Below are 27,900 nucleotides of genomic sequence, written 5' to 3'. Positions count from 1 at the left end.
TCAAAGCTCTGTAGTTTTTATTGTATAATGCAATGCAATGCAATACAATCATGATTAATAAATCCCTGATGTATCATAATGATGTAATCTGTAATGTATGGATAATCAAGTAAACATACGTTGCTTTAGTACAGTAAGTCTTGAAATATTACTAACAATATAAAGGTAATTAGTGTTTACTTCATGACATTTTTTGAGATTCACCACAAAAAAGACTTGTACCACGAATTGAAGGAGGACATTCATACTAAAAGTATAAATTATTAATCAGACGACAGAAGTTTTATGGGGTTGATGTACTTTAAAATATATTGACTCATATACTTTTTGTATTTGAATGTTTACATACTGTAAAACATATCAATAAACAAAATCCATAAATTATACATAACAACACAGGCTGTGAGTTCAGCTAAGTTTTATTCAATGAATTGAAGCATAATCAAAATTACAGTTCCGCAGTTATTGAAGTTAAGGAACAAACCAATATATGACATGACAATTAATGACATGGAATCTTGAATAAAATGAGAAGGCACAGAAATATACAAAATATATGCATAGCATCTGCAATAATTAAGAAAGCTTCTCATTCAAATTCAGATATAAAATCATTTTTTAGAGTTGTTGAACCAGATAACAGTGGAAATGCTGTGAATAGTTTAGTGAGCTCACTCAAAGTGATTGACAACACTTGAATGAGCCAGCAAAAGCTCTCGATTATGAATCTTCCCATAACTGAAATTATATATAACTGCAACACAGAAAACATCTAATTCTGCCTTAATGGCAAACAAATAAATAAACAACATATGGTTATTTCCTCCATCCTTGTTAAGAGGGATAATTGTCTCCACATAGTTACACAAGTGGACAAGGTAGGTTAAAAACAAGTAAACGTTTACCCACAGATTAAAAACATTAATATTAAGAATAAGAATAGAACATGTGGTGGGGAGCAGATTTGCAACTGGTACCGTATGGTAAGACTTCAGTTTTAAGTAAAAAAAAATCTTTGGTTTCACAACAGACAATCTTTCAACACTTTTGTGATGTCAACAGGCTAAATGACAACGCAAAAGATCCCAGTTTGAGGAAAGTATCACATTACCTGAAATCCAGGAAACAAAATTCGGCAAACAGTTATTGCTTGTTCATTATTATCAATCGCAAGTATGTACATGTGCTCAAAAAGTTGTTATCAAGCTTTTTTTAAAGAATGCCTGGTCAACATCTGGTCGACTATAATATAAAACAACCATTTAGCATAAAAGAATCAGATTTTGATTAATTTAACAGCCAATTCAGATGAATAACTTTTTTAGTTTATGATTTTAAAAAAATGAACAAAAAGAACAAATATGTAGTCAATATTGACCAGGGCACTGAAAATTAACTATATATCCAGTGTTAGAACAAAGGCCTTTCATAAGCAGAAGTATACATACAGAAAAATATTTCTTCATTAAGGCATTTCTACAGAGGTAATTCTATAGGGTATTTCAGATAACTACTTAATATTAAAAACACTATCCTTCATAAATGAAACACCCCGTTCAGGTAAAAAGTGCGTATAGTGTAAATGTCTGCCCTTGATTTGAGCCCCAACAGACATAAGGCCGAATCAACAGCAATGAAGCGTTGAAGTAGGGAAGTAATGAACGCAGTAGTCAAGATCGAAACAAAGCACATCACAGAGAAGAAATCTTCAAATACAAACTGAAGACTTCAATAAATAATGCATTAAGAAGCCCTCTCTTTGCCTAAATGGAAAGGTGCACAGAAAATACAATGAGATGGTCAATAAATAGGATGTGCTTGTTGTTGGGTAGCTTTTTGGAGGGAGATCGTACCATGATCCAATCGGGGGAAAAAACACCAAACAATAACAATACCCCAGCATTCAAACTGCAGAATTCTGGAATAGTTGGACCTGATATAGTATCAAACTTCCACATAGTAAAAAAAAAAAAAGTTATTTGTAAGATATTGGTGGTGAAATCAAAATGTGAGGTGGTGCATTAAATATTAAAGCAAATAAACTGAGTATGAGTTGTGATATTACATTCTGCCTGGAATCCAAAATCCTTCTTTGCATACCAGGCAAATCCCACAATAGTAAAGTGTCCGAGTGTTCTGATCAGGGCAAATGTTCTGATCAAACCCTAACACTTGGAATTGAGTGAAAGTAGGATGGCCGGTTGTTCCTCCATGACGCGAACTAGCAGGTTATCAATGTATTCCTCTAACTCCACGATCCTGGCATCTTTGTTGGATAGTTCAGCCTGTTGCTTTACCACCAGTGTGATCAGTTCCTCCTGTGTGAGCTGGGTGAACGGGCCGCTCTCTCCAATCTGGATGCGCAGTGAAATGAAGGAACAGGAAAAAAAGATTAAAAGAAAGTTATACCAATCAAAAGTTTGGATACATGTGATTGATGTTTTTCATTATCCTAAAAAATATGGATGGACTGATATTGAAATTTTGGCTGATACCGATAATTATTTACATGTTATTGGCCGATAACAAAATTAAAATTCGGTAATATTTTGTCAAAAAAAAAAAAAAGAGAACTAAAATAAATTGTTTTAAATGCTACAAGTAAAAGTAAGGTCACGACATTGTAGTGTACAGTATATTAAATGTAATCTAAATTAATTTCCATTTTTCAGTGTTAATAGTAGATTAAAATTTTAAAAAATGAACTTTGGGTGAGTGAACATAAAATTTGAGAAATGACCATGTACACTTAAATACCCCAAATCAGCCGATACTTGTGTTTAAAAACTAGAAACAAATTCAAAATCAAAGCAGACTTAAACAAATTGTGCCTGCATATGTTTTTCTTTACACACTTTTTGTATTCCCATATGTTAATTTGTGTTATTTAACAACTTATTCTTCAATGTGCTAAATCAGGGGTCGGCAACAATTGGCACGTGAGCAAAAGCGAGAGAGGTGTATGTAGGTGAACGTGATTTCACAAGTACAACATGTTCCTGGATCAACATCTTTGTTTATCCTGGAACAACATTTCAACTAATCAGATATGAGGGACATGTTTACAGTTTATGTCAAGTTTAGGCTTACAGCCAGGCTTAGGGGCTTCTAATCATTTACCTCTGATTTTAGGGATATATTATGGGTAAGGTTAGGTTTAGGGGTACACTCTAGAAAAAGGATATTTAAGGTTCTTTACACATAGTTACAGTTCTATTTAGTACCATATTGTCCTGAAGAATCAGAAACTCTTTTTAGTTTAACAGAACATGTAAGTGAGAGCAGCTCTGTAAGTTATGGATAACGTTACTCATCTTCTCTTCTCCACAAAGTAACATATGGAATTTATAATCCATATAGTTTTTTTTTAAATTATGACTTTATGCCTAAACTTACCCAGTCACAAAAAAAAAAACATTAAAGCTATCACATGACGTTATATCACCTTGTGATTATGAAGATATTTCACTGGAACTTGGTTTTCATTACATCTATATTGTGTTCAGTGTCAATTGTTATTTATTAATGTATTCACCTAACCTCTGTTGTTTAGAGCACTGTCATTTTTTCTACAATCTGCCATGTCAATAAATATATAAAAATAATCTGAAGATACTTATATTAATGAAAATAAATATTGTTGAAAGGGTTATTTATAACACCCTTAGGGTTCTATATAGCACTTTCAAAGCATGGTTCTTTCTGGAACCTTTTAAAATGGGTCACCAAAAAGGGTTATGCTATTGTTACAAGGCAAAGAACCCTAATTTGAACGGTTTAGAACCATTTTTCTTAAGAGTGTAGGATAGGGTTAGTTCTAAAGTTTCAGACAGGAATGGTTTTCCAGGATCAACAAAATTATGTTGATCCAGGAAGATGTCATACTTGGCAAATTCACATTGACCGGTGTATGGATTTCACATAGATTAAGTACCTCACACCTGCATACAGATCTACATTTTGAGGTAATCATTACTCACAGTAAGAAAACTTGTTTTATTAAGTTAGGAGCTATAAATACTATTAAACGAGCCACTGAAAGCACAACACAGATCAAGACCTCAGATGTATCACACAAGTTAAGTCTGTTTGACTGACAGCTTACAGTTTGTTCTGCTGCATTTGTTGTGCTTAGCTTTGAGAAGAAAAGCAAGTTAATGCTATAAATATTGGAGATTGGAGATAAGTACACAGAGTCCTTTTAAATATTCCACACACATCACAATGATGGTGATGTGCAAACTCTGTATACGTAGTGGGGTTCAGTAGGGTCACATTGGAAATCAAGTTATTCAAAGACTAATTTAAACATGAAAGCAGTAACTTGACAAATAAAATAAAAATTTAGACAATTGCTTCAGAAATGAAACCGTGATTAACTAGGAAACTTAATGGCACTTCATGTCAAAACCCCTGTGCTAAACAGCAAGGAGGCAGAAAGTAGGTAAATTACTATACCTTTGACTTCACAGCCATTTCCTTGATGGTGATCGTCTTTGGGTCTTTTCCCACAGCGAGAACGCTGGAAGACTGGCTCTCTGTGGTGTTCATGGGTTTCACTGGGTGAGGCCTAAGAAAGGAGATATATGGACATATTATCGAAATGAACATGAAAACTTTACAGCAAACAACGGCAAATAAATAGAGCATTTCCATTCATCCAAGAGGAGGATGTACACTTAAGAATAAAACAAACCCTTAGAAAAATGTAAATAAAAGTAAACAAAGGGCCCGTGAAGATGTACCCACTTCATATTAGCATTTCGATTAAGGAGCCATGGAAATGTTTGGAAGGGTGTACCTTATCGCTTATCTCATGCTAATAATTTAGTACTTCAGTGTTGCAAATTTCTGTATGCACAGATAAAATTAGATTTGCAAAAATGTGCATTTACAACCAAAGCACACTACATAGGATACTGCATACCACAATGCGCGTTTGAACATATCAGGAGAAATGGACGACTGGCAAAAAGTTAAATTTAAAATATCAAATAACCTTTCTCTGATAACTAGACACCTCTTGATGATGTAAACATACAATGTAGTAATAGAATACATGCGTCATGTTACGATGTTGCATTTGACATTTTTAAATGTTTGTTGCATACTATGTATTTCACACACTAACTGCGGTATAAAGTACATACTGTCTCGTAAACAGAAAGCAGTTCTTGGCGTGTGTTAGTAAACCATTCCAAACTCGCCCAATGTATAATTCCCAACAAAATCAAAAGATCAATAAAAGTACCGCAGAGAAATATAAAACTCAAGTGCAAGCACCTTTGTGGTAGAGCAATTAAGAATCATGCAAAACATCACAATCTTCAGAACAAATACAAATTGTGCCCCAACACTCATGCTCACCAGTTAATTTCAGTATATGAATATGTGACCTCATAGTCTTGTATGCATCACTTAATTTTGTAAGCTTCAATGTGTATGTTATGTAAATCTCACATCTACAGCCTTTCATATGGACCCAGTTTCATAAAACGTACACAATGTCAAGATAATCATTCTTATATGGCATTCAATAACAAAACAGAACGGAGAAACCCCTGTATTATTTGACACGGTCTTTTAAGAGCTTGTGTAAATAGAACCGAGGCAATGACACTTTGAACCACAAATAGCAACAATCAATAGCAAAACCCCAAGCCCACAATCCCAACCCTCAAAATCCCAGGAAGTACTAACCAACCACTAAGCCACCAATTGAACAAATGCCGAAGGCCAGAGATTGATTGAGGTAAAATAAAAGCTGCTGATTTGAAAGCTGATGTGTTTAGCACAAAGGGGGTGACAGGCTGTTAGAGGAGTTCAACGAGTTATTAGTAGGGGTTGGGAGAACTTCTCACCTTTTTGAAATAGAAACAGCACTTCCACTACTAACTGGCTGAGCCTCTGATGGTGAGACCCAAGCACGAAGTGTATTCCTGCCCCGAATAGGGGATTCAGATGTTACTAGGATGGGTTCAGTTCTGCTTGCTGGAGCAACACTAGTTACAGTCAGCTCAACGTCTTCAGCATCTTGTGAAGACTGAGAAACGGATCTATCCAGACTACTATTCTCTGCTTTCCCAGTGATCTGGCGAGATGAATGTTTCTTTCTAAGTGAAAAATTTCTATGAAATGACGCTCTGGCTTGTTCAGTAAAGCTGGGGGATTGTTTTCCACGTTCAAATTTTGGTGCTGTGCCGTTTTCAGAAAGATTTGTGAATAGATCACTTGTTCTTTTGTTTGCAAATTTGTTCTCTTTTTTATCAATGGTTGACGCCTGATCTTCAGGATTTCCCATTTTCTTTGCGCACCTTGTGAACAGACCATCTTCATTTGTGGTCTGCTGTGGTAAAGCCCAGGGATCTTTAGATATTAAGTTGTCATTTAGGAATGGGTCGAAAGCAACCATTCCCTTCCCCTCATTAGTCAGTTTCCCCAAATGCAGTTCTTCTGGAATTTCAGCAGTTTTAAGGTGATCTGCTTCAACAAACACATCTGTAGAAATGTTTTCCTTCTGGCCCTTGTCTGGATTCTCAACGTTGTTGTTTTTTAACACCATGGGTTGAGCAGTTACTTGCTTGTCTGGTTGGACTTGTCTGACTGGGTCCTTAACTAATGTCTGTTGTCTGGGTTTGACTGAAGGCACCTCTTCAGCCACATTATCAGTCTTTGAATTAACATTTTGAATGGCTCTGGCAGCTGGCGTAGGCTTCTCTTTTGGCTGGGAGAGTTGATGGTTAATGGCATCAGGATTCACAGTCTTCCTTTCCATCTGCTGAGGTATATTTCGACTTTGGACAGCAGGATGTGACTTATTTTCCATGTAATTCGAGTTTTTAGGCTTATTGACCATAGCATATATAGGATCTCTGATATGACCATGTTGGACATTAGGCTCAACTGATGGTTCTGCTGTTGCAGGAGCTTTGGGTGGAATGAGTGCTTCTTTGTGCCTAGCAGGGGCCGGGGGAGGTACATGATTATTCCTTTGATGCTGGTTAAGGTTTGCTGAGGTTCTGTCCTTTAAGACCACATACTTTTTTGTCATCGGCTTCTCTGGTCCATCTACATTTATCTCTTCAGAGAAATCCCAGTTCCTCTGGTTTACCTCTGCGATAATATGGTCCCAACGTGTCTGACTCATCACCCCATGCCTCTTTTTGGGAAAGAGGGTTTCATAGTCTGGAAGAGGAAGAGCCGGTCTATCTTTGGCGTTCTGGGTATGCACTTGTCCCCCATTATCAGGATGGCTTTCAGTCTTGGACGAGCCCCCATGATTACCAGGGGGTAGAGGAGCCTTTCGCTTCTTGTCAGATTTGGGAGCTGAGAGGTTTTCCATGGACTCACTTGACTCAATGAAACTCCTCTGAGGTTTAGGAGGTGCCAAAGATGAATGTAGATCGGAAAACATGCCAAAAGACTCAAATGATTCAGTAGAGAGGGATGGGGAAAGTGGAGAAGCGTGGATAGTGCTCTGGGTGTCTACAGAGTCTGAAGGGGATTGGGAATGGCTATTATCGGTTTCAGGCAGTACACTCAGAGCCAATCTGCCAAAGAGTAAAAACATAGAATGGTCAACTTACAGCTATACCAGTGCTTACAATCCAATATGTTTCTGCTGGGCATTACAACAACAACTGAAAACACTAAGATCAATCCATTTAATATGCACAGCAAAGGACTCTCCTGTCTAAAATCTATTATCACAACTCAATACCGGACATCTACTAGCCTACATGAACAACTGAAAATTCAAAACAATAGAAACAATATCTTCTTACTATTAAATGACTTGTGTATATACACACACACACACACACACACACACACACACACACACACACGCGCGCGCGCGCACACGCACACACACACATGCATTTTACTACATAAAAATTAGGGATGCACCGATACCACTTTTTAAGGGTCGAGTACGAGTACCGATATTTTTTTCCTGGTACTCGCCGATACCGATACCGATGCCTGTTGTACTGGGGGGTTTTCTCATTTTATGTGGCAATTTTCTAAGAACAACACAATGAGACTAATGAACAAATCAGCATCTTTATTTTCAACAACTTAAATAAACTTAAAAAAATAAATCATTCTTATTGTGCTTATCACAAATTTTCAAAGCCCAAATTTCACAGTGTCCAATAACCTCCAAAGGGCAAAACCAAGGACATAATGAATGTAATTTTTACCTGCCTGTCACAAAGTTGTCAAAGTTCTAAAGAAATCACAGACAACAAGACAATCAAATTTGTCATAAAGTGCCAAAGAAATCACAGAACAAATGTTTAACATAACACTGAGTAACAATGTAATCACAGCCGAAAGTGTAAAGTGAAATATTAGAGTGTACTATTAAATCTAGCAACACTATAACTGCAGGAAGAGTGCTCATAAGAATTAAGAAATATTTAAGCTAAGGATCTACGTGAGGTATCGGTCTTTGGTATCGGGGTATTTTTACGAGTACGAGTACAAGTACATGAGCTTGGTATCGGGCCCGATACCGATACTGGTATCGGTATCGGTGCATCCCTAATAAAAATACATTTACTATTATTAATGTAAATATTAATCTTTTACTTCTATTCTAGTTTTTAAACATAGACCCCAGATAGACACGAGGAAATGTAGCCTGCATTTCCAAATCTAAAAGGTCCACAGAAACAAAGACAACAAAACATATTCCTGTCTCTTTCTATTCTCAGCTTTTGGAAAATGATTTACTCACCATAATAGTGAATCACCACAAAACAGAAGTTCCAAAAATCCCAATAACTCCCAGTACACAAATACAGTTTTCCCTAAGACAATGTCTCTTAGTCACTGTCTGTAAGAGTACAAGATCATCATCTTTCACAACTTGTTTCACTCCATACCAGAAGATTAGCACATGACGATCCAGTACACATTCCTTCCTCCACTAACCAATCAAATGACTTCGGCAGAACAGGTTAAGTTAGTTACATAGGGTCAAAATGCAAATCATTTAATACAATAAAACCTATTCTGAGTACACTTTGTCATCATAAAAATTAACAAACACTGAATGCCATAAAATAAATAACATATACATTAGGCTATATTTAGTATGCTTTCAAAGTAGATAAAGGTAAAATTCGGCACAATTTATTTATATAGGCCTAAAGTACGACAGGTACAGCACTCAACAGAAGATTGAATGAAGAGCTTTTTATTTGACTAAAATCACTGATACAACATGCTCCACTTTCACCCAAGGGAATGAAACTCAGTCATACCTGAACCACCCCCCCATACACACAATACACACACACCCACACACACACACACACCCACACACACACCCACACACACACACACACACACACACACACACACACACACACACACACACACACACACACACACACACACACACACACACAAAATGGGATAAAGCTGTGCTGAGAGACAAAAACTAAAATGCTAAAAGCTAATGGAGGTCTTTGAACGGAAACACTTTCAGTAACAACCTCAGTGTGTAGCAATTTAAGCCGTTTCACTAAAACTACTTGTGCACTTACTCTCTTGACCTGTCATTGTGCGCAACTTCAGATCTTCTGTTATTAATCATCTGTTAAAGCAAGTTTTGCAAGCCTAAATGAGTTCTTCTTTAAGAGCAGTAGAGTAGACAGAGGTGAGAGGAGTCGAGTTTCAGCCTGGGTTTCCCTCAGCTCTCAGGTGGCAAGATACTAACTGCATTACAAGGCAGCTTGACGCATCATTCAGCATGCAGCCTCAGCATGAGGTCGGCTGAATATAATACAGACCTCTACATTTTTAGTTTCTTTTTAGATCTTATTAGAATCCTAACAAATATGGTGTTCAAAAGAAAAGCAACTAACATGGATCCAGTGTTGGGGAAAGTTACTTTTAAAAGTAATGCATTACAATATTGCGTTACTCCCCAAAAAAGTAACTAAGTACGTTACTTAGTTACTTTTTATGGAAAGTAATGCGTTACATTACTTTTGCGTTACTTTTTCTCACCTGCATGGGCTTGTTTGTTTGTTTTTTAATAACAGCTAAAACAATCTATTTTTGCCAATTGTTAAGGCCCTTTCACATCAAAAGTTAAATGAATAAGCCTAAGGCTGAAGGAAATGCATATTTACTACTGTACAGTAGAGGGCGCCGCTCAAACAAACCTTTCAGCTGCTGCTGTTCTTGATTAAATAACAATAGGATACAGGAGAAGGAAGTTCAACACTCTTATTTCTAAACCTAATCTAAAGTCATTTTTGCTTATGAGTATGGTTGAATTAGATCATTGTAGGTCAGCAGCAAAGACATTGGTTAATAAAGTGAGATTAAATACATAAAGTATATTTGTGTAATTTAACATAGTTAATTATAAAACTTTTGCACAAAATTCTGAGATTGCATTTGACTGTTTTTATTCATTTTGAGGAATACTGAATGTTTTTGTGCAAGTGAGATGAGTAAATGCATGTTCAATGCAAATGCACACAACACCTCACTTTATTTCTCTCAACATGGGGACAGGAGAGCTGTCAGTCAATAAATGTGAAAAAGTAACTAGCGTTACTTATTTGAAAAAGTAACTCAGATATTTTGTTGTAAATTGAAAAAGTAATGCGTTACTTTACTAGTTACTTGAAAAAGTAATCTGATTACGTAACTCAAGTTACTTGTAATAAGTTACCCCCAACACTGCATGGAGCTCAAGGGTAGAACAATAAAATCATATTTTATAGCACATATAATCAATAAATCACATGATCCGTCAGAAATCAATCTAATATGCTGATTTGGTGCATAAGAAACATTTCTTATTCTTATTAATGTTGGTGATAGTTTTTCAATATTTTTTGTTGAAACAAAAAGTATATCTTCTTTAAGGAATTGAAAGTTCAAACGAACATCATTCATTTAAAATAGAAATCTTTCGTAACATTATGCATTTCTTTACTGTCACTTTTAATCAAATTAAATGGATTCTTGCTAAATAAAAGTATGATTTTTATTTTTATCTCAATAACCCAATACTTTTGAATATTAGTGTATAATGTAAGAACTAAAGCAGTAAAAATGTAGTTAAATATAATCAAGGTGTTGTTTTTCAATAATTGAATACAAGGAAGCATTAATAATATAATATTAAGCAAATATAACAATGTACAGAAATTAACAGAAATATTATATAGTTATATTTTTGCTAAAACATTTTAAATGACATTAAAGGGTTACAGTGATGTGAATAAGTTAGGACACCCATGCTAAAGTTGCCTAAAAAGAGGAATAAAAAATAATCTTTTGGAAATTGATCTTAATGCCTTAATTAGAAAAATGAGGAAAAATCCAATCTTTAAGGACACCAATTTTCTTTGTGAATGAATAATGTATCATAAATAAATAAAAGTTCTTCCTTAAAATACAGGGTGCATAAGTCAGGACACCCCTATGTTAAATTCCCATAGAGGCAGATTTTTATTTTTTAAGGTCAGTTTTTTCATGGATCCAGGATAATATGCATTCTGATAAAGTTCCCTTGGCCTTTGGAATTAAAAAAGCCCCACATCATCACACACCCTTCACCATATCTAGAGATTGGCATGGTTTTATTTCAGTTAGCCTAATAGCTGGTTTGATTTGCATTGAAAGATGATCTTATGGAAAGTACCCCATGCCAATCTCTAGGTATGGTGAAGGGTATGAGATGATGTGGGGATATTTTAATTCCAAAGGCCAAGGGAACTTTATCAGGATGCATATTATCCTGGATCCATGAAATAACTGGCCTTTAAAAATACAAATCTGCCTGGCTCTAACATAGGGGTGTCCTGACTTATACACCCTGTATTTTAAGGAAGAACATTTATTTATTTATGATACATTATTCATTCACAAAGAAAATTGGTGTCCTTAAAGATTGGATTTTTCCTCATTTTTCTAATTAAGGCATTAAGATCAATTTCCAAAAGATTATTTTTTATTCCTCTTTTTAGGCAACTTTAGCATGGGTGTCCTAACTTATTCACATCACTGTAGTTCACCCAAAAAAATGTAATTCTGTCATTAATTACTCGACTACGAAGGTCTTATTGGTTTGGAACAACATGAGTGTGAGTAATTAATGACAGAATTTTCATTTTTGGCTATCCCTTTTAACCTACCAGCCCTAAAGCCTTTTTTTGCTTTTGAACTTACTATTAAAACACCTGTCTGAATCAACAGACACGGATACCCTGAGGATTAAATAACAAAAGCATTTTTAAATGTCAAATTATGTTAATGGTTTATTATTATTATTATTATTATTATTATTATTATTATATGTAGGCCAACACCTTTTATGTATTTCAGATTAATTAAGTAACCTCTGTCTGTGATTATGATGCACATAATATCCACGCTGCACAGAAACCCTCCAAAACTCCCTCCCTGATATAAATGTTTAGATTTATTTTAATGCAGATATGGTTTGGATCACAGTCTTTGTGTTAAACCGGTTTGGTACGGAGTTAAATTAATATTGCTGTTGTTGATTAACGTGTCTGGTGTTCTGGTATGTTAAAGCAGGTGCGGGACGTCACCAAACAGGTTCCATGCAATACTCACTACAGGAAACTTACTGGTCAATCAATCGTGCATTAAAATCATCACAACATTGCTTAATATTATATCACTATTAAATGCATTTCTAATTAGTGAACATTCACCCAGCCATTAATCAAGAGGAGGTTCATCAATATGTGCACTCACCTCGGCTTGACGGCAGACACTTTCGCTGTGCGACTGGGGAAAGCAATGGCTGGTGGCGTTGGGGTGAGGGTGGTCCTAGCGCCCCTCCGTGGGTCCGTGGATCTCTCTTCTGGGAAAGAGGCTGGATTATCCGGGGTGAGTGGAATGTCTTCAAAAGGGTTTATGGAGGAGGGCACATTCAGACGTTTGGGTTCATTCATTGCTTCCTCTCTCTTCTCCTCCTTCTTCCTTCCGATGCCAAAGAGTGAGGAAAGGCGTTCGGTTACTCTGGACTCCTCTTGGTGCCGCTGCTCCTCGGCCCGCTGCGTCTCCTCCTCGCTGCCCTTCTTCTGCAGCTCTTCCTCTTCCTTGCGCTTCTTCTCCTGCTCTTCAAGTCTGCTTTTCCTCTCTTCCTCTTGTTTTCGCTCTAGTTCTTGCTGCTTCCTCGACTCTTTTTCTTCCTGTCGGTCCAGCATCTCTTGAAGGCTTCTTCCTCCGGGTTTCCTACCCATCTCCTTCTCCACCGCCTCTACTTGACTGAGGCTTCTCTCCTCTAGAGGGCTCTGCGAGGCGAGAGGAGTTCGGTCTTGCACTTCAGGCTTGTATGAGGGGATGCTCAGGCCTTTCAACGAGTCGATGGACATGTCGGAAACATTTCTTTGATGGTGTTTACGAACATCCTCTACTGAACCTTTTTCTGAGCTGTTCAGACTGAGTGTGGAGCCAAAAGCAGCTTTCGGTTCTTTTTCCTCAGCATAAACATGGTTGCCGTTGATACAGAGGTTATTCTGCTCCGGGATGTTTTGTTTAGAGCGGCTCAGAAGAGAAAAGGGGCCAAGAGACGCTTTGCTATCTGAGCTGTCAGTGCGCTTGTGTCCCAGAATTTTAAACCTCTTTTTCACTGCAAGAGAAAATAGAAGACATATGTATTAAAACGGCAATGAGGTCCAAAATGTATTTGGATAATGTAAGAAACTTAAACCACACCTAAAAATGTCTAACTTTTTGATTTGTAACTGGTGTCGAGGTGAATTTTAGTAGATGTATGAGCTACATATCAAATCATATTTATATAACAAAAACAGAGTACAAACAGTAACTATAATGCACTTTAAATTAATTAAGGCGTTTTATCGAACTGTTTTTCTAATTTAATACAAGGAAAACCATTTTAATTTTGCAACAATACACAGAAACAATACAGAAATATTTACCTACACCAGGAATAAATTACATTTAAAAATATATGATAAAATAAAAGTCAGTTGTTTTAAATTGTAATAATATTTCACATTTTTACAGTATTTTTCATAAAAAAAATGTGGGCTTGCTGAGCATAAGATACTTCTTTCAAAAACAAAAAAAACTTAATTACTACATTTTTGACAGTTAATGTTCATGTCTACAATAACATTTTAACGAATAAAATGTGACCCATGTCTGAATACTTTTTATGGATGATAACTATGCAAACTGGTCAAAGCAGACATTTAAAAGCTTAATCGGAGGGGGGGGGGGGGGTGCATATATTTGGACTATATGCATAACCTTTGACCTTACCATCAGGAGAGTCCACATTAAGGCCGGACGATCTGCTGCTGCTGAGTGAACTGTTCTTCTCAGGCAGGGTGCCCAGGGTTGACATGGACTGGGACACATTCCTTTGGAGGTTTGACTTTGGTCCAAAAAAAGATTTCAGTTTTGATTTCTTCTTAGGAGTGTCTGAACCACCCTCTCCTTCACTGTCGGTTCCCACTGAGGAGGGCACGATCGCAGAGGCAGAATCCGACAGGCCGTCTTTCTTCTTACCACGAATTTTATCCTTGAGCTTGGAGATGCCAGAGCGAGGCTTGTCAGTCATGGAAAGGTCAAACATGCTGGCCGACAGGTTATTCCTCATGAACTGAATGTCCAAATGAACTTCCCCTCGGTCCTTCTCTTGTTTTCCATTCTTATCCACCAGCTTGTACCAACTGCAAAGAGAATCAAACAAGGTTTTCATTAGATTGCGTGACAGTTGTGCTCTTTTTTCAGTTGTGCTCAGTTGTCTTGGCAAATAACTAAAATAAAAGTTGAAGTTGAAGCATTACAATTTAAATAAGTTTAAAAAAAAAGTTAAATCGTAATAAAAAGGCACATACAATTATACTAAAAATTAATAAATACTAAATAATGCTAAAATAACACTGCAAGTGATTTATGATTTAAGTGTAATTTTGGAAATATTTAATTTATGCATTGTTGCAAATTTTCTTTTGTCTTTGTAAAGAAAGTGTTGATATATTTTTTAAAGATAAAAAAAAGAGATTTGTTTGTGTGGGGAAAAAATTGTAGAAGAACCTCCGGCTGGTTGTACATTATTATTATTTGTATTATTTTATTATGTGAGAATAACAAGGCCACAGAATGATCATTAACATTCATTATAAAAAGATTTTAAAAAAAATGCTGCACCTGACCAAACAGAACTAAATAATTTAGAGAGTCGAACATGGTTTTATCATAACCCTATGAGCACACATGATTAAGTGGTTAAGATACGGGGTATGATACCATTTTTATATTGTATAAGTTAAATTCATTGATTTAAATGGTGGTGGGATCAAAACTAAACTACTGTATACAAATAGAGAGGCCAGATTGTCACATGGGAGTTGAACCCTGTGCCAGTAAATGATCCAGGCCAGAAAAGCCCTCCTACTGATGAAATAAAGGGAAAAAATTTCTTTGTTTAGCCCACGCTTGTCCACTCATTTCTGCTCGGCCATTTTTTCAGCAGAGCAGCAGGTAGGAGAGTTCTGGAGTTCAGTATCTGTAATGATGAACAAGCCATAATGCGCCCACGCTGTTGTCATAATAGACTCCCGAACACTGGGATCATTACAGTCAGTCACCAAACAGCGGCTCCCATGAACCTCATTAAATGTGGCATGTGCTCAGAGGAAGCAGCTGCAGCAGAATTCAAAGCATTTAGGTTTGGACTCTCACAGCACAAGAGTTTTGGACAGACTGCTACTAGTTTTAAGGAGGAACAAAAAATCACGAAAATTTTCCATTTTTGAATAACACGTAAAATCGATTTCAGGGCTCAACAATAAAATGACCCACTGTGAGAGAGATTCAGCAAGAAATCAGTTGTGTTGTGAATCCTATGCTATCATTTTTTTTGTTGTTGAAATTTTATATTTGTAAAAAGGAACAATTATATTAATGAAACAATATATATTTATATAATTTGGGTTTGAAAACCTTTTCATTCAACTCTAGCCCTAACCCTATAGTAAGTACATATAGTTAATTATTATTACTCAGTACTTTAATGTATAATTAATTACCAGTGTTTAAATTACTGTACTAATTACTTTTTCTAAAAAGTATTGCATCACGTATTACTATTTACTTTCCAAATCCCATATCAACCTCAATCATTTGAACAAAACATGAAACTGCAGTTTTAATTACTTCAAATTAAAAATATAAAATTGTATAAATTATGCTTGACGATAATTTGATGTTAAATCCACTATTGTGTTTGATAGAATTGTTCTATAATCTATACTAATTAATGCAATTACATCAGAAGTAATTAATTAAATTACCCCCAAATTAAGAGTAATCCCTTACTTACGGTGTGTGAATGAGTGCATGAATGGGTGAATGTGAGGCAATATGCAAAGCGCTTTGGTGGCCATTGGGTCTGTTAAAGCGCTATATAAATGCAGTCCATTTACCATTTACTTTACTTTTTCAAGGGACAAGTAATTAAATTAGTCATTATACTTAATGCATTAATTACACTGTAACACTTGCATCTTAAAATAAAAGCGTAACCACCATTCATTCTTATGAAATGCGAGTCAGAAAACAGCATTAGTTTTTTGATATCAAATTATACCAATCTACATTTTTACGTAACTATGAACAGCCCTGAAGAGAAAACAAAATGTGATGACTAACTTGTAAAATCAGTCTTATCAGTTTATGCAACCGGCCCATGAACTCAGAATATGGATGCCTATTTTCCATACACTAAAAAAGCCAAACCGTTCTCCATTCAAAAGGTGTCCAATAATGATAATGAAAAATCATGCATTACAAACAAACCCTTTAGATAACATTTAAATATATTTCCTTTTCATTAAGCCCTGAATGCATGTATATTTTTCAGTGTTTTGTTGTGCAGAAACACTTCACCTTTATGTTTTTTTCAAAGAATAATACTGTAGTAGTCAAAATACTCTCATGTATGCTTGGAATCACATCCAAATGGGAAAAACTACAGAAGCCAAAGACCAGGAAACATAGACTATCAGTCCGTTAGTGGACCGTATACACTCGGACCACAGCAGGAAACTCAAATCTGGAGTTTCGGGGTGGGGAAAGACTAAAGGGAAATCATGCCTATCAGCAATCGAAGCTCAAGGAATGTTCTTCATGAGGTCACTGTTTAGAATTTGATAAGGAAAGTTCTTTCAAGATAATCCAGGCCTATTTATATTATCTTCTTCTCTAAAGTTTGTTTGGACCAAAAGGGAGGTGAACAACAGATGCCTGACAAACGCAGCACAGAATATCACATCGAATACAGATATCTAACTTGACCTTTTTCTTTTAGTAGATAACCTTGCAGTGAAACCAATTTTTATAGTCTCTTTCATAAGCATTAATCTTCAATACATAATTCTCTCGCAGCTCTCAGGAATCGATCCAAATGGCCATTCCTGAAAGATCTTTGTTATCTGAGACAACATTCGAAAAATTTGACGAATGGACTTCATGTGAACATCCAACACATCGCTCGCAGCTAATCTAACACACGCACACACACAGGTTTATCTCTTTATACCGGGAACAAGTAACTCAAACAAACATTTGCGGCTCCTAATCTAAATTCAGCTACAATCATTAACTCGGTCTGAGAAGGGCACATGTGAACTTTGCTGTGTTCTTAAATGCCTTCTATCATTTTCAAAGATAAACATAAGTCACATGTATACAAAAAAACAAGTATACAAACAATTTTATCCAGATTCACATTATGACAATGAATTAAGTCAGGTTTAAGAGATCAGTTCATGCACGTAAAGGACGAGCCTTCATCTATTAGTTACACTCTTTTTGGGGGACTAAAAGATGACTGTCAGCAAGGTTACTAGCGTTCTAGCGAATATAATGTTTCGTAAGCAATTCTGGTGTTGGATGTAAGAGTGAATATGACAGTCTTAATGTACTCCCAACATCAGAGTTACGACATTACGACATTAGTTGTATATTACGACATTAGACATTAGTATACGACATTAGTTGTATATTTTCGAAGGGACTGCGCCCGCATTTACCTAAATCATTTATGTCTGCACGAATCATTTTACACCAAACTGCTTTTTTTACAGATATAAACTTTCCAGTTTATTAAGCACCCCCCGAAAAGGCATAAGGTTTGTATATATTTGTTTACTGTTAATTGTAACAGATATGTTTGTGTAATTTGCTGTGTATGTTGATGACAATGCAAAAGAGAGAGAGAGTTTATGGATAAGACTTTAATGCGCACTTGTTATACTGTTTATTCAGCTCGTACAGTGATAAAAGGTCCGCTACAACAGGCTTGTACTAGTGGATAAAATCAAGACGACAACATAAGTTATAAGTTATACTTAAACTAAACTATTCTCTGGCTCTGTAGGCATTATTGTCCGACTCCGCTTCAAACTGAACACCGCTACTGACATTTTCAGTGTGTGAGATTGTCCGGTTTCGTTGCTGATATGAGCTCTTAAAGCTCCGCCCCTCTTCTTGAAATGTGGCCGGGAGCAGCAGCTCATTTGCATTTAAAGAGACACACATAAAAACGGCACGTTTTTGATCACCCCCAAAAAGTGGCAATTTTAACACGCTATAAAGATTATCTGTAGGGCTGGGACGGTTACCGTGTAACCGCAATACCGCGGTCACGTGACTCCAACTGCGGTTCTGAGCTCGCCACCGTCATCACCGCCAAAAAAAAAATAAAAAAAATTGGGCCTGCACATGTGTGCACGTTGTGTCTAATGACATGGATTCATTGATTCTAATGACTTGGATTATGTCTAATGATATTGTGTCTTACATGGATTCAAGATTTTCTAAACAAAACTTAAAGGGGGTCGCACACCGGACGAGAAGCGCAGCGCCGCATCGCCACGTCTTTAAAATTCGAACACAATATTCTCTATGAGTGTACACACACCGGTGGCGCCATTCGGCGTCTGTCCGCGGCGCCCAGCTACGGCTCAGGACCTGTTCAAAACCCTGCCGCGCCACAGAGCGCCATTTAGCTAACATAGTTTTATATTAAATTTACATTTATTTGTCTCCAATCGTCATTAATTGATATACTGACTTCACCCTGTGCTGCAATATACATTTAGTTTTACATTCATTTGCAGAAATCAGCTCCTTGAATGAAAATTGCTGATGTTATCGTATTTCATATTTAACGGCTCTGATTTTCAGGTGATAGTCTCAATTCATTCAGTTAACGGACGCTCTGAGGTAAAGTGTGCAGACGGCAGACTTAGCAACGATTGTATTTAATTGTACAGTACAATCATAACATAGTACATACATTATCTTAATTCCATAATGTCCTTAAACATAAAAATATTGCTGGCCATAAAGTGAGAAAGTGCGCGTCCGTTGTGCGATACCTCGAGTTGTCCCAGACGCGGCGCGGCGCTTCTCGTCCGGTGTGTGACCCCCTTTATCATCAAAAGATGGAGCAAATCCGACATTTCGCGAGTTGAGGAGCGCAATGTTCCATGAAAAATAATAACATTCCATTCGTATTAGAGATGCGCGGATGGGCTATTATTTCATTCGCAACCGCATCACAAAACTCATCATCTGTCCGCCATCCACCCGCACCAACGTTTTTTGATCAATTTTCGAAACCGCATCCGCGGCGCTGACTGTTTTAAGGTCTATGGGCGATGCGAGGCGCTGCTGCCGCGAGGCTAAAGCTCTTGGCTAATCTAGAAAGAACACTGATCCAATGCAGCAAAGATATTTAAAGGCTAAAGTCCCTAGTATATTGGCTATGTTGTATCCCCAATATCAGCAGTGAACTCCGTCTCCGATCGGCGCACAGCGATAAATATAAATAAGTAAATAGCCTATAACGCACATCGGCAAACCTGACCTTACCTGACTAGGCTACTGTAGCCTAAAATTTTACCATTTCGTTTTGAATTTTGTTCAAAAGTAGACATTTAGATCTAGCCTACGCCGAGTTTCGGTTCATTTATGAGACGAGGTCCAGTTCACGCGCCAAAGATCGCATTGGCTCTTCCACGTCCTCCTGATTATATGTCTGCTATATTTGCTTCTTATTTATTAATTCCAGGCAATTAGTTAATGAAACAGTGATTAAAATTAAGGTAAAATTTATACAAAACTAAATTTAATTTAAAGAAAGGTTTTCTACCAAACAAAACTTAATAAAGTGGTCAAAATCATGTCTGACCCATCTTATGATCCTATCCTATGCATGCTGTTCACTTTTCATATAATCGACATAGATTAACATAAATATGGAGTATAATATTTGTAATTAAGACATGTTGCAAAAGGTGTTCATCTTTCATTTCCAATGTGAACATCATGTAGCCTATTCTCCTGAAAATGATGAATTCAATGAATGTATCTGAGAATATTCTTAAATAAGGAAATCTATTCAGTGATTGGTTCATGCCAAATTACTGCTTGATGAAAATTTGACTTTTTCAAATTGTGCTAGTTTTTTTTCGGATGTAGGTGACAATATTTAACAAAGTCTGTCTAGCAAAAACGACTCCTCTGTGTGCGCGAAAGTCGTATTTAAAGCGGTTTACCGCCATACCACGGGAAAATCTTGCTTTTCAACCGTGGTTAGAAAAAATCCATACCGCCCCAGCCCTTATTATCTGTGGTGTATTTTGATCTAAAACTTCACACTCTGGGGTAGGGTTGGGCGGTATTTCGGTAATATCGTATACCGCGGGGTCTTAAAATAGCAACGGTATCAGTTTCAATACCGCCATTACCGGCACTTATATATAATAAATAAATATAATTTATTCAATGCCTAAAAATGCTTATGTAGTTGTCATCAAGTTACAGTGTGGAGGAGAAAGAGAGAGAGAGAGAGAGAGAAGGGAGAGGCGGTAAATACTGACGAGGCAATTTGTAAATGTTGTAATAAAAAAGGTGACCGCGAGAGATGGAAACACCTCTAACCTAATGTCGCATCTCCGAAACAACCACCCACTCACTGCTGCGAGGATGCATTTTGCCCCGAGTTCATTAAATAAGCGCATTAGTTTATATTTGTTAAAATATTATAATGTTATTTTTTTTACGCTGATAATGAAAACTGAACAGCACGAGTAAGATGGGATGCATCGGGAGTCAGACATTGACCAATTAATTAAGTTTCATTTTGTAAAAGGCCTTTCTTTAAAGTGAATTTCGTTTTGTATAAATTGTATCCTATTTTTTTTTTTTTTATCAACCAATAATAAATAAGAATCAAATATATCAGACAACATAATCATGACATGATCATGCGCTGGCGCGCCGCGGTCACTTGCATTGAAATCTCATCATAAATTAACCGAAACTCAGTGTATGTCTCACAGACATGACAGATATCTAAATAAAGCTTGAAATTTCATTAAACGAAACAATTCAAAACGAAAAGAAATAGGCCACTCGCTGATTATTTAATCCATGATGTGCATTTCTCTCTATGCGCGTTCATACGGAAATGGCGATCATCAATTTAAACGAAACTATTCCAAACGAAAAGAAATAGGCTAGCCTACTCTCTGATTATGTAATCCATGATGTGCATTTCTCTCTATCGTTCACTATGGAGATGGCGATTCATCAATGTCTTTAAACTAAACAATTCAAAAGGAAAATAAATATAGGCAGCATACTCTCTGATTAATCCATGATGTGCATTTCTCTCTATAGGCGCGTTCACTACGGAGATATCAATCGTCAATTTCTTTTAACGAAACAATTCAAAAGGAAAAGAAAAAGGCTAGCCTATAACTTCTGATTATGTAATCCATGATTTGCATTTCTCTATATATATGCGCGTTCACTAGGTGATGGCGATCGTCAACTTAATCTTTGCAGCACTGACAGAAAAGTTGTATTAATAAAAATCAATGGACGCCTGTCACCGGATTTACAAATGCACTTGTTGCTTGTTAATTTAATTTAAATGAATTAATAAAATGAATACAATTGTCATAATTAAAATAATTAAATATTATTAATTGTCCCATTTTTGCTCATTTATAAATAGTATTTATATCTACCACCCCCTCAGCATCTGGGTTAAACAATTATTTGGCGCCACCATAGTATAACGGCCCACGTATTAAAAATAGTCGAGTCTAAATAGGGCTCCGGCTCATATTACATTTAATGCCGTCAACAGGGATCAGACACCACGTGCAGGGGTTGGCCTTGATTTTTTTTGTTGTGTTTTTTATGCCCGATCTGGTATTCAGTTTCTGAACGGTGTAGACACAAGCCAACAGTTTGGTGACGCTGTCTGAGCCTTATGTCATAATTTTTAATTAGTCACGGTAATACCGTATACCCCGGTAAAATAGGGAGGAGGTTTGACGGTATCAAAATTTGGATACCGCCCAAGCCTACTCTGGGGACATCAGAGACTTATTTACATCTTGTAAAAAGGGGCATCCGATGTCACCTTTAAAATGAAGATCGATTACTCAATATTGTTACGCCAGCCGAAAAATCCCCACACAGTTGAGCAAAATGCCAGTCCAGTATGGCGTATTCAGTAATTATTCAATAATTAAAATGTAACCGTATAATAAAAAGAGGCAAATGTCAAAAATAAACTATTAAATGCTCTTAGAGGACTTCCTATTAATAAAATAGCACTGCTGTTAAAAAACACTGAGCTATGCAGAGTATTTAATCCTCACTGAAATAAATTAAAACAAACTATTCCTGTAAAAAAAGAAACCAAATCAAAATGATAAACATAATACTATTTTAAATTAATAATTGAATTAAACTCGCCTAACCTTGCAGTGAATGGGGCACATAAGGGTTAACAGGAACCATGAGTTCACAACGATTCCTTTTCTTTGTTTCAGGTACACAAAACTATGTTTACAGAGAAACTTTAAACCAAGGGCACAGCCACTGCGAGACTGCAAAACAAACTGGTGCAGCAAGTTTCATCTGCTCTTTTATTTATGGGATAACAAATGATTTCATAAAGAGGTTTGAGAGGTCATATGACAAGGGAATAGTTGGCCTAGATAAAGCTATAGCAAAATCATTTGAAAAATGATCCACTGAGGATAAGAATTAACCAGTCTAATTAGTCTAAATTAACCTGGACTGAAGACTACGTACGGATACTTACACTGGAGAATCAAAAGACGAAGAGGCGCTAAAACGTGACAGGCCTGGGACTTTAAAATGCCTTGGAAGGGGGAAAATGCCTTATTAAATTTAGATAAGTACTAACTACTAATATTATTACTATATCATTAGTACTGCAATAATATAGGATTTTTGTCTCATACCAGATATTTTTGTAAGAGACAATGATCAGCTGACCTGCACCTCAATGACAAAGCTGCCATATCAACATTACCCTGAAGTAGGACAGTAACACGACACCAGCAAGCTCTAAGAAAAAGAGAAGGCAAAATTCAATCCCTTGTGTGTTCGTAATGCGAGGGAGAAAGAACGAGAAAGAAAGAGAGATGGCTTGTGTTTTATGAGCAAAAAAAAAAAGTGCTTGCAGTGCACAATACTATAATAAAGTGCCAGTGCCAACATTTACAGCTCTCTCAGACTGTCAATATTAACTGATAATAAATTAATATGGAGGACTTTTTGATTACAAAATAAATGAGACTAGAAACCTCAATGTTTCTGGACTTAATGATGATGAGGTGAGGAAGGATCACATGAGAATGTGAGAATCCCAATCCCTCTCCCCCTCTCCCTCCCCTTTTAAAGTAAATAGTTACATTATGTTTCATTCTTAGTACTCATATTCAATAAATAAATCTATTTTGGATCACAAAGACAGACAACATGAAGAGAATGAACAAAGCCTCTGACCTCAGTACTAATACTACAGAAAGTATGATCTGCACATGACTTATCAGATCTGAGATTATTATGGGAGACACAATAAATAAAGTCATTCAGTGATACTTAAGCCAAGACCTCCTTCAAAACACAACTGCGTGACATATTCACACATTTTAAGTGATTATCTCATTACATCATAAGGAGCTTTGCATTCCTATTTTACATAGGAAGCCTACATGGATACATCCAAATATTCACGTCACAACTATTAACATTCTTCATTACATATAGTCTCAGGTACAGAACACACCTGCTTTAAATGGCAACCATATGAACTGGGGCAAACCCAAGGCAAACAGACAGATCTTACACGTCCCTTTCGTCCCCCTGTTTTAAACCAGAATATGAAGTCTAACCAATAGGAAAAGAACAAACTTTTTTGGGGTTCACTTTTTTTCAGTGAAAAAAAAAAGTGCCTATATATAATAATAATAGCATATATATATATATATATATATATATATATATATATATATATATATATATATATATTGCATTTTTTTGTTATATTTAGTTGTTTTTCTATTCTATCAATTGTTCTGAGAAAATGAATAATAATAACAACAATAATAATAATAATAATTATTATTATTATTATTAATGACAATATAAAAAAATGTATTACTACGACTACTACTGTTATTATCATCATCACTATTATTATTATTGACAACAACTATAATATAAAAGTTACACATTGTTCTATTGAACATTGGATTTTTCATGCAATCATAATATATTTCTAGTATAATTTAGTCACTTTTACGGATAGCAAGCAGACCTTTTAAACCCTAATTTTCTTAACATAAGGCCATATGCTTACAGTTTTCATATAAATGATGTACCTCTAGTGTCTATAGGTTGGATAAGTATTTCAATTACTAAACTGCATGAACCAGATCTATCAAAGCAAAAGAACACCGTGTTCACACGCACACCATTCTTAAAGGAGGTGGAACGTAAACACCAATGCATGTCTATACACCATTATCCCAACCTAGGGTGTCACTCATGCCAGTCAGTTAATGACTAGTAAAGTGTTGTTGAACTGGGCTGGGAAGGGTGGAGAGGAATGTAAAAATGTCATTATTTGTAATACAGTTAGACTGGTTGTGTAAGATTGTGGTGGACCGTTTTACTCTATTAGTCACATGTACTTGCTTGCTTGGAATAATAAACTATGACTTTTCAAAAGCAAAAAAAAAAATAATTGACCCAAGAAAATTAACAGATCCACTAATGAAGTTGCCACCAGTTACTCCTGATATTAATAATTGTTCTACAGCAGTTATAAGTAACATTACAAAGACTTAAAAAGGGCTTATGGCACACATATTTTTATCTTAGCCTAATTAGTAGGAATCATCTTGACTGGAAAAAAAAAGTCAGAGTAAAAAAAGCTTTTCTGTTAAAAGTGAACCAAGTAATTCTACATGGAGCTGAGCTCAACCTCATAAATACTGATATTTTAAGATTACACGACAATGATGGATTTAATGGGCCAAGTTACTAGTAGTAACAACAACATCATCAACAATAATAATAATGTTTATTTTATATTGCACTTTTTCTGTGCTCGAAAGGTACAACTACTAAACAAGCAAACCAAACAACAAACATGGTCATGGTCAAGATCATGGGACGGATCATGTGTGTGATCCACTGTTTCAAACAGAATGAGTTCAAACAAGCAGACCCTGATGGAGCAATGAATCACACGGGTCCGACAATCTGCAGCGCAAATGGCACACAACAAGAACAAACGGCACAGGACCTCAAACCCCGAAGGCCAAGGGGGAAAAAAACAGGTCACTTCCCATTCTCTCTCTCGCAAAGGCCAGAATGGGAAGTCGACTGCACAAATCAGCAAGCCAACCTAATATGCAAATAAAGGGAAACTCGCATGCCTTCTGTTTTTGAATATGAGCAGCCCTCATTTCCAAAGGTGAAAATCAAAAGCTGGAGAAAAATTAAGCTCAAGCAACGACTACATTGAAACTAAACAAAGTTTGTGTTCGGTTTCCTACACTGGCACCTGTTCTGTTTCTGTGGTGCCTAGACTATTTATATATTTTCTGTTGAACTAGTTCTTGTTATTTATTGTCAAGAATTGATATTCAGTTCCTAGCATTGAGGCAAGCATGACTTCTACTCATATTCAGGGTTAGGGCCAATATATATTATATTATTTGCCTTTTTGAGATGTTCTGGGAGTTTTTTTGTGATAATAGTTTTCGCATAATAAACTAAATGTGGGGGGGGGGGGGGGTGAAAAAAAATTAAAACTGGAAATATTTGGAGATCATTACAGAATTTGCAGGTGAGCTCTTTTTAAACAAACACCTAGCTAAACCCTAGCAACCACACAGCAACCTTCAGAATACCTTAGCAACCTTATAACAACATCTTGGTGAAAGGGCAATACCTAAAAAAATTTTTAAAAACTACAAACATTGTTAGATTTGATTGGCATTGAAGAGCGTGGTTATACTGCTTAGGCAACCCAGCATACAAACTTAAAACTTTTTGTCATCCTACGAACAAACAGGGCGGGTGCAGCATCAAAAATATCAAATATGGGGGCAACAATTTGGCCTTCCAATTATCTGTCATTTCCATCAAAATCTATGGTGGTTATGGCCCTGTGTTGCAGTATTAACAATATGTTTGGAACTATCTTGTAGTTAATTCATTCAGAATGCATTATTTGAAGTGAATGGTAGATTTGTCACTATTTACAGCCCACAGCCAATTTGAGAAATTATTTTTGAATATAGCCTATTATGATGTTGACTCAAAAAAATAATTCCTCTAGGTAGTACAGTTTTTTTTTTCTTCAGTGTTGACTAAATACACAAAAATCTGTGATGTGTGACGTAGCTGAATCGTTTCTGCCTTATCACAACATTTCGATGTAAGTCAGTCATCACACGTACAGTCAGAGATTACACTGTATAATGTTCATGAAAACACAAACACCCAGGAGACGAAATGTACTTTTAGCCTTCTTGACGAACATTTGTTTTAAAAGGGAGGAGTACTGAATCCTGCCCATACAAGAGGATACCAAAACATACTTCGATTAATTGTTTGAAAGCTTATCGCTTTGAGCTTTTAAAATCTTTGAGTCATAAATGGGATGTTTTTATGACGCAAAGATACAATGCTATTCCCCCATAGGACAGAATAACACTCACTCGGTCTTTTTGCGTGATCTGTTGGCGTGGAGGTCCACTAAGTTGATGACAGCCTGTCCCAAAAACTTGTCCAGTCCCACCAGGGCTCGGTGCATCGCGATGATGTAAAGCGTGCATCGCTCCGCGTTCCCCTGATGAAAGAGCGGCAGATCGAACGTCGCTTCTTCCTTCCATTCGGGCGATACGCATTTATCCGCTACGGACGTGGAAAACTTTTCCTTGCCCACCTGCATGATGGCATATGCGTCGTTCGTTCCATTTTTGCCCTTGATCCGCAGGTTTCGCGCTTTGAGCACTGTTACCTGAACGCTGGTGGGATACCACTGCTGGTCACCCAAAGACATTCTCAGTTAAAGTCCAGGTTCAACCGGGACGAATAGTTGGGCTTTGTTCGTTCGATCCCGCTTGGTGTTTGTCTTGTATCCGGCGTCGCTCTGGCTCCTGTGTGTAACTGTTTGAGAGATCTTGTATAAGTCCCGCCCATTACGTATGACGTCACGGTGTATCCAGCGTTCAGGTGATGCAGGTAGGCTATCAGATCATTCTTTACATTATTAAACTATTAATGAAGAGATTTAGATCTGCTCAACCCTGTGAACTTTTTTTTTAAATCCCGCTCAATTTTAACAACGTTGCAGCACTTTTAATCTTTGGTCATGACTTTTTAAACAACAGTTTTAATTTACCTCGAAGCGCGACGCCAAAGGTGTAGTAAACGATGCGGGTTTGTAGGCTGCAGTATCAGCGAGTTGTAGCAAAAGAAAACCAATCAGACACTGCC

General features: G+C 36.5%; 1 protein-coding gene across 1 annotated transcript; it reads right to left on the bottom strand.

The window, feature by feature from the left end:
• Positions 1-401: 401 nt before the first annotated feature.
• On the bottom strand, positions 402-27,900 carry rab11fip1a (RAB11 family interacting protein 1 (class I) a). The gene is made up of 6 exons (XM_077223145.1): positions 27,120-27,900; positions 14,299-14,711; positions 12,760-13,639; positions 5,862-7,550; positions 4,459-4,570; positions 402-2,354 (listed from the first exon to the last, which is right to left on the bottom strand). The coding sequence occupies exons 1-6, from the start codon at positions 27,461-27,463 to the stop codon at positions 2,166-2,168; spliced, it is 3,627 nt and encodes a 1,208-aa protein (XP_077079260.1). The 5' UTR covers positions 27,464-27,900; the 3' UTR covers positions 402-2,165.

This window comes from Siphateles boraxobius, unplaced genomic scaffold, assembly GCF_051911475.1.
Source record: "Siphateles boraxobius isolate OS27281-9 unplaced genomic scaffold, OSU_SipBor_1 9, whole genome shotgun sequence".
Lineage (NCBI taxonomy): Eukaryota > Metazoa > Chordata > Actinopteri > Cypriniformes > Leuciscidae > Siphateles > Siphateles boraxobius.
Note: the sequence above shows the minus strand (reverse complement) of the source record. Positions and strands in the feature narration are given on the sequence as shown.

Coding starts and splice junctions, on each gene's coding strand:
- rab11fip1a (XM_077223145.1), bottom strand. CDS start 27,463: ATGTCTTTGGGTGACCAGCAGTGGTATCCCACCAGCGTTCAGGTAACA. Junction 4,571..5,861: donor GCTGTTTCTATTTCAAAAAG/GTGAGAAGTTCT, acceptor CTCCTTTCTTAG/GCCTCACCCAGTGAAACCCA. Junction 2,355..4,458: donor AAATGGCTGTGAAGTCAAAG/GTATAGTAATTT, acceptor CTGCGCATCCAG/ATTGGAGAGAGCGGCCCGTT.